Source organism: Harmonia axyridis, chromosome 3 (assembly GCF_914767665.1).
Source record: "Harmonia axyridis chromosome 3, icHarAxyr1.1, whole genome shotgun sequence".
Taxonomy (NCBI): Eukaryota; Metazoa; Arthropoda; class Insecta; order Coleoptera; family Coccinellidae; genus Harmonia; species Harmonia axyridis.
The window spans coordinates 36,209,338-36,230,366 of record NC_059503.1 but is presented as its reverse complement, the minus strand read 5'-3'; the positions used below and the strand labels follow the sequence as shown (position 1 = coordinate 36,230,366).

Genomic DNA, 21,029 nt, shown 5'->3' with positions numbered 1-21,029 from the left:
AGAGTTTTAACTTAGGTACATTTTCCAAGGTAAGAAGTGATTTGAAAAAGTTCAAAATAATAGTTATTCCATTAAAACCTATATTTCAGATCCAAAAAATTAAGTATGTACATCGAAACATAAAGCCTGCTCCATTAAGTATGCCTAGCATGTTAAGACGTCGTGAGCGAAAATTTCGATACAAGGTATCTGTTTATAATTGTCAATTATTTTTGTCCTCGAAAAAAACATTTTAAGTCACTGTTCGACTCAAAATATTATAGAAGTGGCAAATAACTCTTGTCGCATTGGATTGTTAGCAGGATCTTTCGACATTCATTTAATGAATCACAATTCACAATAATATAAGAACCTTTATATATAGGTATCGTTCAAAATGTAATCTTCTGTAGGTGCTTGAACAAGTGTTAGTGAATACTGTGATACTGTTGGTAAGCTACTACTGGAAATTCAGCTATGTATATTCTTAGTTACACAATTTGATACTGCACAGAATTTGCCAAATGTTGGCTTGTCGATATAAATTATTACTAATGTAAATACTGTCTCTTCATGGTAGGTGATAAATATTCGATGTTCCCACCTTTTTTCGCATAAAACTTATTCTTGACGAAATGTGTCTTATTGATTAGTATGAATAATCATTCCGGAATGGCTGGAAATATTTTGATAAATATGTCTTAAATACGTAAGCAAAGTTATACTACGTTCGTTCGTTCATGCATGCATTCATATGGACCTATGGAGACCACAGAACACTATATGAGATATGATTTATTATTATTATCGGTCATTGCATCTAGATGAGGGGCTCAGATGATACAAACCTCTTAAAATTTTGGCTTGACATTAGAGCGATTAATTTTGGTAAACAGGGTGGCCACTTTTGCAATGGGATTGTATTGGTCATTTAAACCATAAGAGTTAGAAGGTCGGTCAAATGGAGAAAAAGTTGCATGCATAGAAGCATTATCAAGCAGTTCAAACAAATCGAGATTATCAGGGCCAGTTATTGAGATATCATAAGAAAAGTGAATTATGTCATTTTGATTTTTCTTTTTGTCCCACTTTATTTCAAATATTATCAAAAAATGTTACAGCAATTTTTTATTCGACAGTAAATTGTTCTCAATTTGACGTAATCAGATTTCGTATCCAACGTTTCGTGCTCTCTGGGCCACCCTCAACCTCTTTTTTTTCAATACGCACCTGTTTATTTTATGACACTTTTCGAAATAACTTCTAACGCTGAATTCAACGATATATCATAAAATGTCTTTCAAAGTTGATTTTCAGGTGATTTTGACACTTATTCAATTTTCTTTGGGTCGGATCTGTAGTGAATGCAATTTATCGAAAACTGCTGTTAATAAAATAGTCAAGAGACGCGAATATAATGATTTAAAATTTGAATACCAAGCCTTGCAAAACTTATATCGTAATGATATCAAAATAAAGTTCGATTCTGTAATTTGTTTCAATGGAACAAATGACAAATCCAACAATAGTGATTTCTCGCGAGATTGAGAATGTATTGGAAGGTATTCAAGAAGACAAAATAAGCATATGTTTAAGAAGTATGGGTTCCGGAACCGTTAAATGCATTTTACAAAATGGTGGACATTTCGAACACTTACTTCATTCATATTCATTTACTTTCGAATAATCATTCGCTTTTTCTTTCATTAAATGATGATTCGTTTAATTATTATGAATTGAAATATGTAAATAATTATTACTTGTTTCTTGATTTGATTCTGATATGTTCCATTTAGTTCAAGATGAGTAAGATGATTTTCTCATCGAAATGTATTGCATGTTGTTAATTGAACTAAAGATACCTAAATGTAATACAGATCCGACCCAAAGAAATTTGGATAAGGGTCAAAATCACCTTGAAAATCAACTTTGAATGACATTATATGATATATCGTTGAATTCAGCGTTGAAAGTTATTTCGAAAAGTGTCATAAAATATACAGGTCCGTATTGAAAAAAATGAGGTTGAGGGTGGCCCAGAGAGCACGAAACGTTGGATACGAAATCTGATTACGTCAAATTGAGAACAATTTACTGTCGAATAAAAAGTTCCTGTAACATTTTTTGATAATATTTGAAATAAAGTGGGAAAAAAAGAAAAATCAAATTGACAGAATTCACTTTTCTTATGATATCTCAATAACCGGCCCTGATAATCTCGATTTGTTTGAACTGCTTGATAATGCTTCTATGCATGCAACTTTTTCTCCATTTGACCGACTTTCTAACTGTTATGGTTTAAAAGTTACCAATACAATCCCATTGAAAAAGTGGCCACCCTGTATAAGGTACCTTTCATTTCTTTAGCACGAAGCTGTAAATTCTGATTTTAGATCTGCACCCGAGTCTAATACTCAATCTGTTTTGTGGTCACGAAAATATTGAGTGAAATTTTCACTATTTTATTGAATTTTCATAGAGGAAAATTTTGAATATATTTCCATAAATTGTACCGAAAGTATTTCTAAAAAAACAAAACAAACATCAGTTAATTGATCGACAACGAGGTTACTTCATCAAAAGATGATAAATCAGGAGAATATATTATGTTAACCTGTATTGACTGCCAAAAATACAATATATGTACAATTGGGCAAATAGATAGATCTTGTGATGATAATTGCCTGCTAATTCTGTTCGAAAATTTTGCTGCTCATATACCTACTAGTGATATTTGTCTAATGATTTCTTATTAATACTATTAATCATTATTCATTAATTATTATAATCATAATTATTGATATTTATTATTTGTGATAAAATCAAGCTTTGTCAATCTTTTAGTGAATCTGTCACATGTTTTTTCAACACATTTTTGGTTCATCATTTTTAACCATTCAGTACAGAAATTGTTCGTTGTAAAACAATATAATGTTCGTCTCACTGATGTCGAATTTGTGGTCAAATTCAATTCTGTCCGTTCCTCTGGTCCGTAAAAACACCATAATTTCCGAAAAAATCTGTAAATTTTCGTGGTATTCTCGTTTCTCGCCAGTCGAGTTCGTTAATGAGCAAAATCTGACTAGGGATTGAAAAAATTTATAAGAATCTGCAGCAGTGGCGTGTTGTTCCATATTTCATTTAGGAAAGAGATACGAATCCAATTTTTATCAGATATCCTTATTACTCGACCACTACCTACGTAATAAAACAAAGGTCACATAGGATGTTCTATGTATTTCCAACTTTGAGAAACAAGTTTTTCTCACACTTTTTCGGTTTGTTACATCAAATTATAGTTACTTTATAGGTACTAATCCCAAAAATATCTACGGTTTTGAGATATTTAGCTTGACAGGTTTTGTCCGATATTGGTCACTCGGAAAATTTGTTAATTAAAAGTTATGGCAAGTCCAATTGGAATTGTTTAACAGGTCAAATATTATTCATGTATTATAACTGTTTCTAACGGTATATCTGAAATAGACCAATTCTATACAAGGTTTGGTGAACAGCTTGCCAAATTTTGTGAATGGAAATTCAAAGATTTTCCCTCATTTCAAATTGAACACTTATACAGGGTCCGGCAAAAAACCTCCCTGATTTCAATAGGCATTTGCAAAAAGAATAAGAAACATATAGAACAATTACTTATATTTGTGAATAGCCTATATGATGCCATTTTACATCACTTAGTACACTTTACTTGGTTTTGAAAATTATGTCTGATAAATGATGTCCCCCATTGTTAAGACATTCACGAAGTCTTTCCCTGAAGTTGTCCATAGTTCTTCGGAAGCCTTGGAATGGCTGCCACTTCCTGCCTAATGGCATCTTTTAGTTCTTGCAGAGTTCTGGGACGATGTTTGTACACTTCAGCCTTTAGGTACCCCCACAGAAAGAAATCACAAGGTGATAAGTTGGGTGACCTTGGGGGCCAGGAAATGTCATGAATGTCTTAACAATGGGGGACATCATTTATCAGACATAATTTTCAAAACCAAGTAAAGTGTACTAAGTGATGTAAAATGGCATTATATAGGTTATTCACAAATATAAGTAATTGTTCTATATGTTTCTTATTCTTTTTGCAAATGCCTATTAAAATCAGGGAGGTTTTTTTGCCGGACCCTGTATTATCGATTCATAAGATAATGAATGTAAATCCACTGATTTTCCTTATAAGAAATGTTTATTCGAAAAATGCTCATTCAGATATCAGTAATCGAATCATAAATATTTTACTTCGTTATCGAATTACAGGTTGTTTTTGAAAAATTAATGTTTGACATATTTCGCTATATCTTGGTTTCTATTTTAGATATTTGAAGAATTCTTTTTCATTTCAGTAATTATTATGGCATATATGATACTCATAAGAGATCATAGATCATGGAAATTAATTGCTGTTTTAGAGATAAAGACAAGAGTTGGTGGTTTTTACATCGGGCTCCCTACATACAAAAAATCACATTGAATCAATTAAATCTCATAATAACTGGCAATAAATGAGAAATATTCGTAAAAAAGGTGCCCCATTTTTATCATTTTTCTAAGAAGGGATTTTTCAAGGAAAACCAGCGGATTACACCTTATAATGTACTCAATGAAACTTGTAGAGCTTCTGTTTGCGAATCTCAAGGTTCGATATTTAGGCTGTTATCAGTGAAATTTTTGTTTTTTTTCGATATTCTGCATGAATTTTCTATCGTTATCATAAAAAAATTTAGCACGAATCTTGATATCGTAATTCTTTATGAAGGGTGTTTTTTCGAGGTATATAACTTTAAGTTGGCATTACTGTTCAAGATGGCGACCGATTTAACAGCTGTCAAGTGATTTATTCTCAGTTTGGTTTGGCAATTTATCATGAATAGACTCACGCCTGAACAACGCTTGCAAATAGTGCAATTTTATTTCGAAAATAATGGTTCTGGAGGAATACCTACATATCGTCCATTTTATCGTCGACAAAATCGTCCATCAGAGCAGTTAATTCGATTAACCATGGAACGTTCTCGCACCACGTTTACTGATAACTCGCTTTATTGATTATTGATAACTCGCTTCCCCTGAGACGCCGTTGCTGCTGTAGAGCGTAGCATTGAGGAAGACCCGAATGAGTCTATCCGCCATCGAATCGAGCACAGGATTTGGATCTGTGTCCATCCACTTTATGAAAGATTTTGCGGAATCTTGGTTTGCGTGCTTACAAAATCCAACTCGTGCAAGAATTGAAGCCAAACGATCATCAAGTAAGGCGTAGATTCGTCGAATGAGCCCAAAATGAGATTGCCGTTGTTCCCGATTTTCATAAGCGAATTTTGTTTAGCGATGAAGCGCAGTTCTGGTTGAATGGCTACGTCAACAAACAAAACTGCCGCATTTGAAGTGAAGCTAATCCTCAAGTGTATGTCGAAACACCGTTACATCCAGAAAAACTGACTGTTTGGTGCGCTTTATGGGCTGGTGGAATCATTGGTCCGTACTTCTTCAAAAACGATGATGGCCAGAACGTTACAGTCAATGGTGATCGGTATAGAGCCATGATTACTAACTTTTTCATTTCTGAATTGAACAACCATGATGTCCAGGAGCTGTGGTTCCAACAAGACGACGCAACAATCGATTTATTGAAAGACACGTTTGGTAACCGCCTAATTTCACGTTTTGGACCTGTGAATTGGCCTCCAAGATCTTGTGATTTAACACCGCTAGACTACTTTCTGTGGGGCTATGTAAAGTAATTGGTCTATGCGGATAAGCCACAAACCCTTGACCATTTGGAAGACAACATTCGCCGTGTTATTGCCGATATACGGCCACAAATGTTGGAAAAAGTCATCGAGAATAGACGTCCAGATTGAACTACATCCGAGCCAGCCGTGGCGGTCATATGCCAGAAATCATATTTAAAATGTAATGCTACAAGATTATCTTGCGGATAAATAAAATTCATGTCAATCGAATAGTCCATCGTTGTTTTATTGCAGTTTAAAGTTCTATAGCTCTTAAAAAAACACCCTTTATATATGTGAAATCTCAATATGATCGAAGTTTCCAGGCGAAGAAGTCAGATTCAAATTTAAGGATGGATTCATCATCAGTGAGTCGAATCTTATCGTTTGAGACTATTCCAGGCTGAAATTTCTAAGAATACAGACATTGTGATGAAATAATAGCAATCGATTTAGTCACGCAACCAATTCCGCCCTTAGATAACAAAGAACTTCGGAAGAATTGGCGCATGAATGAAAAAACTCCTGACGTCAGTGCTCTTCCCTAATTGTCTCCATCATTTCGTTAGCAGTAGGTATAATTATAAAATGCCACATAATAGTTACTTATAATACAAGTGCAGAAGGCATTGATATTCTTCCACGAGTTCAAAATTCAAAAACGAGCCACGAAGTGGCGAGTTTTGGAATGAACGAGTGGTAGAATGAGCCTTCTGTACGAGTATTATACATTATTTTCTCTAATTCATTGCATTTTCATTGAAATTAATGAAATATTTCCATAAATATAATTTAGTGATTTTTGCATTGAAAAATGTTGGTTGGCAGAACTAATTTCTTTAGGGCAAATTGATGAATTGACAGATAAAGCCGTGGCGGAAAGTTCGGAGTACCAACATATAATAATAAAATATAACCATGAAAACTGTGCGTTTCTGATATATTCTCGCACGATTTTGTTCTACAAGATGTGGAAGAATGAACGGAATAACCACAGAATTAGAGAAATACTATACCTAATAGGTTACTAGGTTTACGTAAATTTATTTAAAGAGATTTCAGGTTCCAAACGAAATTATTCTTTCACATAGGGTAGAGTACTGGAAGAGTCTAAAACTCCTCTTTCCTGATCTAGATTTGTCACCAGCAAATTCTCAATCAACCAAATCTATCTCATGTTTTCGAAAACAAATCTTTTTTCAATTAACCAATGACCAAAATATAAACTATGAAAATTTCAGATTGAGGGCAAAATATTTGGTTCAACGTTCACGAATGGAATGAGAATCTCCTACAACTTCAGTATACGTTTTTCAAGGAGTAAACAATGGAGAGGTCACTGGGCAAGCACATTTTTGGCAGCGATATTCGAATGATTCTTTTCCTGTTGATATTAGTACTCGCACTTTGGCTAGTCAAACTTTACTGGGATAGGAGACAATTCTTCATTTTGGCGTCACGAATACCTGGTCCTGAAAAGATGCCTTTCTTTGGTGTTGTTGTAGACATTATTGGAAAACCTATTGACGGTAAGTAACTAATAACCATTTTATATACTGTGGTTTATTAAATTGAAGACTGAAATAGTCTGAAACTCATCAGTAATCGAGAGCATAGAGAGTATAGAGAGATTGATGTACATGCGAAAGAATAATAATGTTTACATCAGGGAAATAATAGTATATTATTCAACGAGCGGTAACGTAGGTCATAACTCACGCAGATGATGTTATGACCATTACCGCAAGTTGAATACTATACTTTATCTACGACTATATCAATAAATACTAAGAAAAAATACAGACTTAGAATAAAGACAGAAGGAACGGGAAATAAACATAATGTGCTCGATCCCGTACAAGAGAGATGGAAACTTAGTGCTACCAATCACAATCGAACTAGCTTCGGCTAGCTCGAATCCAGTACAGAGTACAGACATAGAAATTTATTGAAAAACCTTAATATTTTCCTATAAAATGCATTAAAATATACCAAAAAATATTCCCTGTAAACGATGACTTAATGATCTTACTGCTTCACCAATCTTGAAAATTTTTTCAAACTCCTTTATATTTTTTCGGGCAATTAATTCTGTATGGTAACATTAGCTGTTTGTCTTTTGGGAATGTATACCTTTATAATATTCATCTTCACTATCTGAATTAATCGTTTTCAGCAAAACATTCACAATAATTAGATATCAACCTAATTTGAAAACGTCAAAAGTGACATTCCCTCGGACATTCCTCCCCTCAATAACAATAATGGAATGTTCCCTTTCGGCCAATCGAATAGAAGCAGAGAAGTATAGAAGCACAGATCCATATTTTCTGATTTATAATAGTGAGTTATAGTAGTGAGTTATTATAAATCACGCTGTTTGTTAATAGATACTATTAATTGCTCAAAAGCAGTTGAATAATGAGTTTATAATTCAATAGGAGTAGATAAAGAATATTAAATTGACAACTTAATAAGAATTAGTTCTACGAAAATCAAATTATATTTGTAAAATTATATTTCCGTGGAAGGCGTTTGTCCTCATTCCAAATTAAAATTCAAGAAAGTTTCTAAATTTCATATTTAGTGTTTTCCAATAAGAGATTTCATTCTGAATAGCTCGCTATCTGGCCAGCTGTCACTTTTGAAGCTATGATCCTTCGACATTTGACAAGTAAAAAGACCTCCATTACTAAAAATAAAACGATACACGTTCAAACTATGCGATAAAATTGTTAAAATTTACTATAAAAATTGTGAAAACTTTGCCGTCATAGTTCTCAAAACTAAAGCACATTTGGGTCCTCAATCGGCACTGGTGAAACCGATACAAAAATTTGATCTGTTGGGACATGCAAGTGATGATCAATTGAGAAGTTGATGCTTTAGCCTCCAGTGTTGACGAACCCAGGTTTGTCATTTCCTCGTCGATCTTGGGAATTAGGTGATCCACAAACGATAATAACCGTATTTTGCTTAAAGAGTCTTAAGGCCTTTGAAGTTCAGTTAACTCAAACCGGTCGATCACCAGAAACGTCGTATATTCGCTGATTGGGTCCTTGAAATGCATCAAAATGATCCGGATTTTCATCGAAAAATGTAAATCTTCAGTTATGACCCCATTTTCATCTCGAAGGCTACGTTAATGAGTAGAATTGAAACATTTGGAGCTCGGAAAATCCGAGAATGTTTGTTAAACAGCCTTTCCATCCTTAATATGTCACTTTTCGGTTCAGTTTTTTGGCTGGCGTTGTGATTTATGCATATAAATTGTATTGTATTTGACCTTAATCATTTGAAAATGAGGCTGGTGCAACTGTATAACGATGAATGGATTGCGCTACCGAGCTATGATTGATTTTTATAACAATAATAATAACAATAATAATTTTTATAACAATAATAATAAAGTTTATTCCTAATTACAATTATAAGACAAAAATTTTATACTACAAAGTTGATATCACTAACAAAATCAAATTTTACCGAATTTAACGCAAATTCAAAAAGTATTACAAAATTCAAATTCACAAGACGAAGTTATTTCCTGAGTTTAAGTTAAAAAGTTTGAACACCATCATTGAAGACATCAACATCAAAACATATTCCATTAAAGTACATTGCATACCTTGGTAATCTAATCATCATATTCGTTCTGGGTTTAGAGAGGTATAGCACTTGTTCTAGCCTTCTATCATTTCGTGGAATAAGAAGATTTAGCTTGGCTAGGACAATCCACATACTAGCAAGAAAAAATTTCAACCTCTATCGAAATTTTCACAGTTTTACCATAGAATGTGTAGGATCTACCTAGAGATTTTCTCGAAACTATTATAGATTTATGAAATTTGTGCCAAAAACAAGATCTATATATCGCATTGATCCTCCTAGAAAGAGGAATATTAAGGTTGAAAAGTCAGCTGTAGCGTATTCATTTTTGAACTAACCCCTCTTAAAGATTGTTGAGCTGAGAGTTCCCCTTGTCTGTGTAGATTTTTTGCCATCATATTTTAAAAGGTATATGATTGCTGAACTAAAAGGTGAAAAATTCGAATATAGGTGAATTGCAGAAGATTTTAAAGCTTTCAATTTTAGATTATTTATGAAATGAAACTCAGTTATAATAAGGATAATTCATTAGGTATTAATTGATTGCGATGATTAACTCGACATCATTTGAGTAAAAATAACCGAGGATATAAATCATTACATCAAATTAGAAAACTATTTCTGGTTAATTATGAAACATAAAATCATAAACTTATAAGTGGGTATCGGTAATATATTGATACTCTTAAAGATATTGTTTACAGCAATGTCATATTTGGAGTCCAAGTATCCGAGTTCTTAGTGGAGTCATTTCATAAGATAGAGAGTGTTGCGTTCTTATTTGAAATTCAAAAACCCTTTTCATTTTGATTTAGACTAATCCAATAATTCGTTTTTATATTTAGACGTTATCAAGACTATAGGGAAAAAAAAACCAACAAAATAGGTTTAAGTTGTAACAGGGTCAAAGTTCGAAATACTTGCTCACCAAGTTGATTTAGTCGAATGAAGATGATTAATCTAAGTACAGAAAATATTAGAAATTAACAGTAACACTATGTTAAATGTGTAAAAACTAAGAAAGGACGATATAAACACTAAAAAGTCTATTATACAATCACCCTTGGAACAAATAAATGAAATAAATTTTCAATATTGTCATACATATGCCTTGTGCTAACATATTTATGGCTACTATGGGTACCAGGGCACTGTGGGATAGGAAAAGACCAATACAAAGCTGCGGTCCAGTTATGGGAGTTGAATAGTAGGACAATCCACTAGACTAACACTCCTAGACTTGCTCAGGCAAAGAAATTCGTGAAGATTTCACCTACTTACACCAGAAAACTCCTGAAGCTGTCACGAGCGGAGCTTCGGGTAATGGTGGGACTGCTGACGGGGCACTGTCGGTACAAACATCATTTGTACCGTATGGGTAAGTCAGCAGACGAGATTTGCAGGCTCTGTGGATCGGAAGTAGAAACGGCTGAGCACTTGATATGCAAGTGTCCAGAGCTGGCTGGCCTAAGAACCATTCACATGGGCAAGCCGGTCCTGGATATCAGAGACGTAATGGCCAAGGCCCCTAGGGAGGTTGTCAATTTTATTAACGTCGTTGACGACCTCTCTGGGTTTCTATGAATGAGTAGGGTACCGAACAAAAGATCTGCATGGTCGCAGTTCCCGGAAGGCTTACCGAAGCAAAACGACCCCAGTTCAAATAATAATAATAATAACATATTTATGGGTTGTGGAATTCACGATATCTGTCTAATAAATAGGCATATAGGTACCTTCCAGAAATACGCAGTGGCATAAGACTTGCGAGCTCGTTAAGCTGCTGCCTTCTTAGGCTGGTCCCTGAACATATCCGGCACGGTGGCTACATCTACTGAATTCTCCGTTCAGCAATTTCCTTGTTTACGGAAATAGCATCCAATTGTCTTCTCTTGAACCTTGATCGTCTCCTCAAAGTCGCAATGCTTCCGTATCAGAATTTGTACTTGTAATATATCTCGTCTTTAAAAGCGCTCCCCTCATTATAAACCAATTGTCTAATACGGACGCCTTCCTCTTGAACAGCTGAGCGTCCACGTTTTGATCGAAGATATCCTTTCGCTTCTCCCAAGTCCTTAATCGAAGCTTCGGGATTTTGATGTTGTCGGCGATGTCTTAGCTTGAATTAGAAGTTCTATATAGAACTTCTAATTTAAGCTAAGACATCGCCGACAATATCAAAATATCAAAAAAAATTGACATTGATCATATGATCAATGTCAACACAATGCTCTTCAGGATCAGACTAGGTCATCTAGTCCTTGATCCATTCCTGGAGTTCGGTGCACTCCCGGGGGAACCCGTAATAGTATAGGAGCTAGCAACTTGTTCGAGTAATGCATCCGACTGAGACTTTCGGATCAGTCTTGCTAGGCTTCTTTGCTTCTTTTGAGTGATCGGTGTTCCAGCGAGTTCAGGATTGATCGATACGCTGGTTATGCGGAGCTTCTGCTCGGCCCTTTGTGCAGCTCGAAATAGGAAGACTCCATGGTTCGCAGTTTCATGCTGAGCAACAAATTTCAGAAGCGGATCTTCACTTCTCGAAATCCCTACTGCCATTTCCAATGTTTGTTGATAGTGTTGATATTCCAAACATTGCAATCCTCTACCCCCTGGCTTCGAGGAAGGTATATCCTCTGTATTGAACTGTTAGGATGTAGACTACGATTCATGTTCATCGTTTGCCTTGTTAACCTATCAAGATCGAGGAGTTCGTTTGCCGTTTATTATTATTATTATTATTTTTCTTTATTATATGCACAGTGAAAAGTAATTTACTTTCGTAATGGTTCTCTGTATCATTCTCTACTTATTCCGCAACTGTCTTGAGAGGGTCCGCAATCTATTATTATTATTATTATTTTTTTTTATTACATGCACAGTGGAAAGTAATTTACTCTCGTAATGGTTCTCTGTATCATTCTCGACTTATTCTGCAACTGTCTCTCTCGGACTACTAGCATTATACTGCAATACTTTTCATGACTTTTTAATTTTAATTCAAGACTTAACAACCGAATTAATGTCTGGCAAATTTATTTTTAGTTTTTCTTATATTTAAATAACATAATATTAAAATTACAGACATTATAAAATACTTTGAAATTTTTATAAAAAAAAATCGCGTCTGGCACATAGTTAGCATTGTCAAAAATGTCTGGCAATAAAAAAAGTATGTCAGGTAGACTTATTTAAAAACAGAAAATTAAAAATTACGCCTTCTGAAATGTTTTTAAAATCCAGGATTATTACCTGGACAGGTAGGATGCGCACTAATGAACGCAACCGCTACCGCCAGCCAGATAGCCCAGACTCTAACCGAAAGTGCAAGAAGGATGACATATCACAAAATCAGCAGACCTAAAATTCTTACTTTTCAAACGTTGCTAGCTCCCGTACTATAATACTGGAGGGCTTCAGAGAGTGAAACTTCTCTCTGATCCACCAGCTGACGTAACTTCTTGAACTTATGCACTATTTCTTTCTTCCTCTCTTTTCTTGATGTTATCTGGATCTAGTGATCTCTTTTCACAAGATTGCTACATCTCTGGGACCATTTATCGATTGTTTCCTGGTAAGCTTTAACTTCAGAAGCTATTGAATAGCTGTTGAATAAAGATTATTATTATATCTAGCTCTTCCCGCAACATTCGAATGGAAATCCCAACTCTACCAACTTGTTGCTAGAGCAGACAACTTGACATGAATACGGGCCTCAGCTTCTGAACTCTCCTCGTGATACATCTTCAATTCAAGGGCATCTTGCAACCTCAACATCCTCAAACTGGCCATACCCCTCACCATCATGTATCGATTTTCCAATTCTTCCACTTTCTCACTGATATCCTTGCAGAACTTGTGGCCTATTCTCGTCATGTTGACCGCCCTGTCCGACTTTTTATGATCTGTTCCTTCGAGTTCTGCTCGACCTCCAGCGTCTAATGCTTTTTCTGTGCCGCGGTAAGACTGCTACCTAGGTCCAAACACGCTACCAGCGATTCCCTGTCGCTCAACCACTGCAACTCCTCACCCATCTCGAAGATACTCTCGCAGTTCTCTATGTGCTGTTGCTGTTGGTAGTCATTTTCCATCTGAAGCCGAGTCGTTTCCGAAATCGTAAGAGTCAACTTGAACCTCGACTTCACTAAGCCAAATCTCAAACTCTTCGATGAACCTGCTGAAGAGCAGTGCTTGATATGCCTCGTTCAGCTTCTCATGTTTGATCTGCTTGAGTTCCAACAGTTTCTTCCAATCCTGTTTGATTTCTTCCTGCCTTATGACTACCAGACTACCTCATCTTTGGCATGGTGAATCGAATGTAGTAACTCGTGTCCCTCGTTTATTACGCTTTGCATTCTTTCATTGCTAGACATAACCTCTGCCTCGAACGTAGAATGCTTCTGTGTCACCACTTGATTACCATATCTCTGTCCTATATTAAGAAAGAAATTCCCGGGTGTATGCATAGATTCGGTGTTTTCACGTTCTCACATATGTTGAAATTCAATTTACAGGGTTAGGAACATTGAAAGCAGGCGATCAATTGGTCGAATTCGGAAAACGAGCGCTTCTTTAACCACAAATCTAGGTTATCCAGTAACCAGTTAGCCCTTCCTTTCAAAAGACAATATTATCTGTTTACCTCCCTTTTTCATTTAGTTACCTAGTATATACTTCAAAATATCTGCATAGATTGAAAAAATGCATTTCCTTTTGTATTCTTGGATAATTTACAACTACTTGCCTGATAGATTTAATATTTAGGAATATATCATTGTATAAAAATTAAAATACGAATAATATTATTAATGGAAAAATGTTTTCATAGTAAAAGTGAATATATCAATAACTTAATAGTTCCAATTATGTGTCTTACAGATTGGTATCATTTTCTACAGTTCTTGGAGATATGTATTATAGTAATGTGAGGTGAATTTATTTTTATCTATTTTTATTATTTACTCAGGTATCTGACTTATCAACAAATATGCATATTTGTTTAAAAGTTACAAGGCGATTTTATGTTACGTAATCAATTTTAAGGAAGAAAGGACGAGTAAGTACAATAGTTGCAGAGTTTTTTTTTAATTTGTAGGATTTCACCTATGCCTACTTATGCGTTTCGTCCCTGGCACACACACCGGACTCATCAGTGTGACTTTGGTATACTTGTGTGTGCCGTGTTACAGACGCTTGGGGAATTTATTATTATCGGGAGCCGCCGGGACTCGAACCCGGCACCTTGTCGCATCTCGGTGAGTGGAGTCTACCTCTTAACGTCTAGGCTACCGAATGCTGTGTTTATTGTTGCTATGTGGAGCTTTATGCGAAGCCGCCACAAATTATTTTCTATATTGTCTATTTCACTATCGTTCCGCCTTCATTCGTATTCGCAACTCGTAGGTAATACAAGCGATCTTTCCTCTTTCTCGTAATTGAGCTAGTATGAATAATGCGTTGAAAGTTTAAATTTATAATGTTCATGGAATCAGAGCACATTTATACAATTGTACCCTCAGATCGATTAATGTTTATTAATGTTTCAGAAATTTTCGAAACATTTCTCAACTATTTTCGAAACAGCCCAGATATCTTCAAGTTGTGGTTCGGCCATATGCTTATAATAGGAGTTAGCAAACCTGAACACATGGAAATAGTTTTAACAAATCCCAACACTATGAATAAGAGTCATCTTGTAGACTTCACCAAACCGTATATGGGCGATGGACTTTTCTCTGCTTCTGGTGAGTTCAACCATATTATATAGAATTCTTAAATTTCAAGATAAAGTATAAATTGACATTTTTTCTGATTTACTCGGAATGATATGTTGGGAGTACTATTCTTTCCTAGCCTACGCAGGGCGGGCGGGAGTAATTTTGATCCGTGTAGTAAATAATAACCACCCCTAATAAAAAAAAAAAACGGTACCGCTGATAATACAGAAATTTCTTTTTCCGATGAAGAATCTTGTAATCGTGCGTAAAAAAATTGAATTCTAGTGAATCCAAGCATGTTTCAGTGTCACTTCGAAAACTGATTGGGATTACAAACATGTGATCTGCTGAAATTATTTGGCAATTAACAATAACTAGTTTCAAATGCAAAATCGTAGGAAAATATTGAGATTCAACGAGTTCAAGGTGAAGGTACTATTTTATACACCTTCACTACATGTTATCTGCCTAAGTAACCACAACCCAATCTCTATAGTAGCTGGTCGTCTTTACTTGTGTGGTGAACATGCACAGAAAAACTTTCAGCTTTTAACAATGACGAAGGTCTGGACGCCGTGGGCTCTTGGATTATTAGAGCAGTCTTATGGTGGGTTTCATAAAACTTTTTTCGTGGTGATTTGATCGATCAAATTATTTCTTTCTTCAATTTTAGTTAATTTTTGACACTCCCATTGATTTCAAACTACAGTCAACGGGTTGATAGGTCAATCAAAGTTTTATGAAATTCGTCGTGATTGATTATATTGTAACGAATTCGCAAGCCCTACGCCACTGCCTCTTTCTAGAAGGTACAGGACGCACCGAGAGCTCGATAGAAAGATCAAGACGCTTCTAGAGAGATATGCCAGCGGTATATAACCAATCGAAGTCGCAGAGCAGGGCAGTGCGACAGAAACGGCGGTCAGTGCCGTACACTCAATTAGATATAAGTTGTAGAAATCAATTAATATAGTAGTGAAAATAAATTAGTGTAATAGTTGAAATTAATCATCTGTAAATAGTTATTTATAGTTGTGTACCTGAAATAAATTAGTGTTAGCCAGAAGTACCGATTTAATTAACCGAAAAACGTTACAATATATTTTATTTACTTTGCAGAGGATATTTGGAAGAGGCATCGTAAACTGATCAACCCAGTCTTCAATCAGAAGGCATTAAATTCGTTCATTGCTTGTTTCTCTGAAAAATGCGAAATTCTGATTGGAATTCTCGGGAAACATGTGGGTCAGCCGAACTTCAACATCTACGAGAAGATGTCAGGTTGCACATTAGACACAATATGCGGTAATTATTTCTTTATTGAGCTTGTCACTATTTCTGTAATTTTCTCATTTTGCCCAAGAATAGTCTCAAACGATAAGGTTTAACTAACTCATGACAAATCTATCCTCAAATTCGATTCTTTCCGTTTGTACGGCTGTTATCACAATTACTTCCTCACCTAGAAACTTTGATCATGTTGAAATTTCAAATGTATAACTAACAATATCGAGATTCGGGCGAAATATCGTTATAACAGCGTTATAATGAGCTTTCTTATGTCATCAAAATTGAATGACAACGTTGTCATCATGACATACCATCAGATAATTTTTTTTTTTTATTCATATTTCACTTGAAACTTCCTATGATTTATTTCATTATTTTTGAAAATTTCATTACTTATCTTTTCCACGATGGAAATATCATGTCTATTGGACTGTGGAGTCGGCTCAAGAAACTCTACTACTAGCTACCCCACGTAGCTTAAAAAAATGTTGTAAGCTGAAACCAATGCTGAGTTTATTTTGGAATCTTCGTAAATCAATTTTTGCAGCGTTGACTATCACAATATTTTTGGTGGTAAATCCAAGGCAGGTCCTCTTCATTTAACTAGAAAACTAGACCATATAAATCACACAGCCATTAGTCGATATACGGCCTATACGGGTGTCCCATAAAGACCTCGTCAAACCGAGGGAGAATGTAGATCAAAGGATAACCCACCTACTATGACAACATTCCCATTATAAAAGTCTTACCGTTTTCGTTTGTTTTTTGAAAATAATAAAATTTAACAGAAACTGCCATATCTTTTTTCTTTGAATAACAAATAACTTGTGTGATACCTTTTTGAAATCACTATAAAATAAACAATCATTGGTGTAATGTGCAGTAGTAGCTCAGTACATTTCGGTTCCACTACGATGGGCTAAACTTCATGAACGAAAGAATCTACTACCAAAATTTTCAATAAAAATATTTCTCACAGCCCCCCTTTGAAATGTTCGGAGAATGTTTTTAATGTAAACTTTAAAATAATTCTTCAGTAATATTTTACTGAAAAAAATTAAACAAAAAGGTGTAGAATTGTACCAACCGTAAAGGCAAAACTATTGAATAAAATATCTCGAAAACGGTAAGAATTTTATAATGGGAATTTTGTCATAGCAGGTGGGTTATCCTTTGATCTACATTCTCCCTCAGTTTGACGTGGTTTTTACGGGACACCCTGTATTTCAATAACACACGGACCTATAATAAGTGCTATTATGGCTATTTTAGACACAAGCAGTATAATGTACATATAATGCAAATTTTGTTGCAAATCATATCATATCTTTCGTTGTAACCTTAGTAATTTTTCAGAAACTGCCATGGGCCTAAAAGTTGAAGCTCAAAAAAGTTCTAACCCTTATGGACGATTATTAGACAAGTGAGTTCTTTATCAAGAAAATGACATAACTTAGGTTCCTATACAGAGAATGAATCGACTTTGGTTATTTCAGATTAATGGAATTAATAACATATAGAATATTTCACGTTTACTACCACCCAGAGATAATTTTCGACATGAATCCAATAGGAAGGGAATTTCGAGAAGTGACAGACAAACTAAATGAATTTTCGCAGAAAGTGAGTAAAGAAAATGTAGTTGAGAGTAATTTAATGAGTCCAAATAGAAGAATACTCTGAACTTCAAACAATCTCTGAAGTATAATTCATGAAGGTTAAGTTTTTCCAACAATATAGCTAAAAATGTTTGGTCAATTTCTTAAGCATATATGTAGGATCCAGTTATTGTTCCCTGTAAATAATTGAGATGGTCAACAGGATGCTTGGAGACCTATTAGTTTTTCAAGTGTCGAAGGCATGACGGTTTCAATGAATTTACAGGGAACGAATTGTTATTCTACATATAATGTAAAAAGGATGTGTAATTCTTCGGGGTGTCGAAGATGTGTCATGTCGGTTGTAAAACTTAAGAGATTTACTGGGGTTGGGAAAGTTCGAGAACAAGACGGTTGTACCAGATGTGTTACATCTGTGTATCAGGTACTAGTCCTTCGAGAATATTCGATTTCAAGGAATCCGCGAAGATCTTTGTGGGCGGTACGGCAAAATTCTTATTGGACTAGGGGATGGTAAATTCCCTAAGGGTGTGGTCAAGCCGAGAGAAGGGAGGTCGATATTCGAAACAGAGTAAGTTCCAATCGGCAGAGAGCACAGTTCAAATTAAGCCGAAGACGGGTGAAGTTGAAGTTAAGTCTAAGACGGGAGATAGAACAAGTTCGGTCGGTCAACTTAAGACGTACGACGTAAAGACGGTTCGCGGACTAGATTAAGAGAGTCGCGAACAAATCAAAGACGAGACGACCGAAAACTTGAAGTACGACGAAGACGTGATAAATGAAGACGTTTCGAGTAATCAACAAACGAGTTAAAGACGAAATTCAGTACCGTAGTGAGAAACTTGTAATTAAGACGTAATTAGGATACTCAATACTGAGTTCGTACTGTATAAGTGTGGCTTTGTAAATAGATGTAAATAATTGAAAAGAGTTTAATTATTACAAATCCAACAAAGTCACGGAGAAAAAGACGAAAGGCCAGGTAATCGAATCATACCTCTAGACGAGATTAACCAAGCCTACATATAAAGCTTTCAGATTCGGACATTTATGTATAATGATACATTGTTGATAAAGAAACAGAAATAAGTCGCAACATTGTCCTTTGAAGCACAATTAAAAAAAAATTATCTTACTTAACCATTTATTCGATGTGGTTAGCGTTTCGGGAAGACATAAATTCAATCAAACATTAAGAGCTACTACACAAAAATATTAACATGAAAGAAGAAGCATTCCAATAAAATCAACAATAAAGAAATGACAGCAAACTTTCAAAGCGCATGGTTGTCAGCAAAAGATAACATTCAAATAAATTCTAAGAATACAGATGTCGTGACAAAAATATGATATAGCCCTCTGTTTGTGGAACAAGCGCTCAAAAATTATATTCTGATGTTTCAGGATCCAAATAAATTATGCAATTACCAATTCAGGTTGAGGCTCTATATTGTTGCATTAGAAATATAATTCGTAATTGTTTCAGATTATTGCAGAGCGAAAAACTGAATTCGAGCAAAAGTTACGAGGAGACTGCATTGAAGAAGGTGACTATTTTTCTGAATATCAACGTTTTTTTTACGTATTAGAAATTTGTATGTGATAAAAATAATTGCAGTGGTTTTTTGAACTTATGGAATATGCTAGAACGGTTTGTAGTTCCTTCAAATCAAATTTCTTATTATTAGGATAACAACAGGACCCTAGTTGCTTCAGCAATAAATTTAGCAACTGTTTTTATTATTATATGTATCAATCAAAAATTGTGAGAATGTTGGTAGTGGCAAATGATTAATTTCCAATCTCCCAATTGTTACTTTGTGACTATGCTTTTTCGTCCTCGCTCCTTAAATCATATTTGAAATTGTGGAATATTTTTTAGAATCATTGGTTGCAACATTTGCCCTATTTAATTGTTTCACGTTGACTATCGTGTATCGAAATGTCCAATTTTTCGTAAAGACCTTTGACTTTTTCAAAAATCGAATGGAAGGACGGAAGTACTCTCCTATTTTTGAAAACTGAAGTTCAACTAATTTTTGTGAAACACTTTTATCAAGCGTTTTTTTCTGTAGAATTCTACTCAAGTTTTCTGTAAAGCTTAGCAAATGAGCGAAACCAAACATGGACAAAATGAATCTTGACGTCGTAGCAATAAATTCATCAATAATTGTGATTTCGAAGAAGGGTCTGCATCTTTCCAGTGAGATATAAGTTGCAGGGCTTTTATGATATTTTGGAATGAAAGCTAATACCGATTCGTGTCTTTCTGGCCATCTTCCGGGGAGAGGGGCGACTTACCTTGTCTTCATATACACAACCTCGGTAATACAAGAGTGGCACTTGCTACTCGAATGAGGACATAATTTTAAAATATGTGTTTTTTTTTCAGATGAAAAACATATTAAGACATTCTTAGATTTGCTACTTGAGATATCTCACAAGGGTATCAAATTCACAGATCAAGAAATGCAAGATGAGGTGAACACCTTTATATCTGCTGTAAGTTTGGAGTTTTGTTTGGTCAGTGCAAAAAAAAAAAAAGTCAGTCACGTCAAAATTTATAAGATAAATGTTTTTTCAGGGTTCAGATACCACCGCTGTTGCTCTGTCTTTTTGCTGTATGACACTAGGAATGTATCCCGAATACCAGGTATATATCTTATAGTCCAAGTGATCAATGAATCTTAGAATTAGAATATAATATATCTTCATTTCTGTAGTACTCAGAAATGAAGATATATTCTATTCTAATTCTAGGATTCAACAACAATAGCAAGAAGAAATAGTGTCATTAAAGATTAACAATGTATGAGCTACATGTTATTGAATTCATTCATATCATAGGGTTCTAAATTAATTAACATTTCATATATTGCTTTTTTGATTTTTTTTTTTTAGTTTGTTTCTTTACGTATGTGCATAGGCAATCTATTGAATATTCTTAAACAAGAATAATGACAGTTTTTCTCAGTTATTGTGAGGTGGTGTTTAGTATATACTTAATGTGGATTTCTACTTTCTTTTCTGCTTGAATTCACATTATTGATGAAAAGTTGTTTATTTTGGAAAAA

At 34.8% G+C, this 21,029-nt stretch overlaps 1 protein-coding gene across 1 annotated transcript in view; it reads left to right on the top strand.

Annotated features, from left to right (window-relative positions):
- Positions 1-153: 153 nt before the first annotated feature.
- Positions 154-21,029, top strand: part of LOC123675788 (cytochrome P450 4C1-like) — a 37,419-nt gene continuing 16,543 nt past the window's right edge. The window contains exons 1-9 of the mRNA XM_045611307.1: positions 154-431; positions 6,959-7,246; positions 14,873-15,070; positions 16,163-16,348; positions 17,693-17,759; positions 17,833-17,959; positions 19,442-19,502; positions 20,348-20,457; positions 20,540-20,608. Coding sequence (XP_045467263.1) covers positions 7,045-7,246; positions 14,873-15,070; positions 16,163-16,348; positions 17,693-17,759; positions 17,833-17,959; positions 19,442-19,502; positions 20,348-20,457; positions 20,540-20,608 — 1,020 coding nt within the window. The 5' untranslated portion in view covers positions 154-431; positions 6,959-7,044. The remainder of the gene's footprint in view (positions 432-6,958; positions 7,247-14,872; positions 15,071-16,162; positions 16,349-17,692; positions 17,760-17,832; positions 17,960-19,441; positions 19,503-20,347; positions 20,458-20,539; positions 20,609-21,029) is intronic.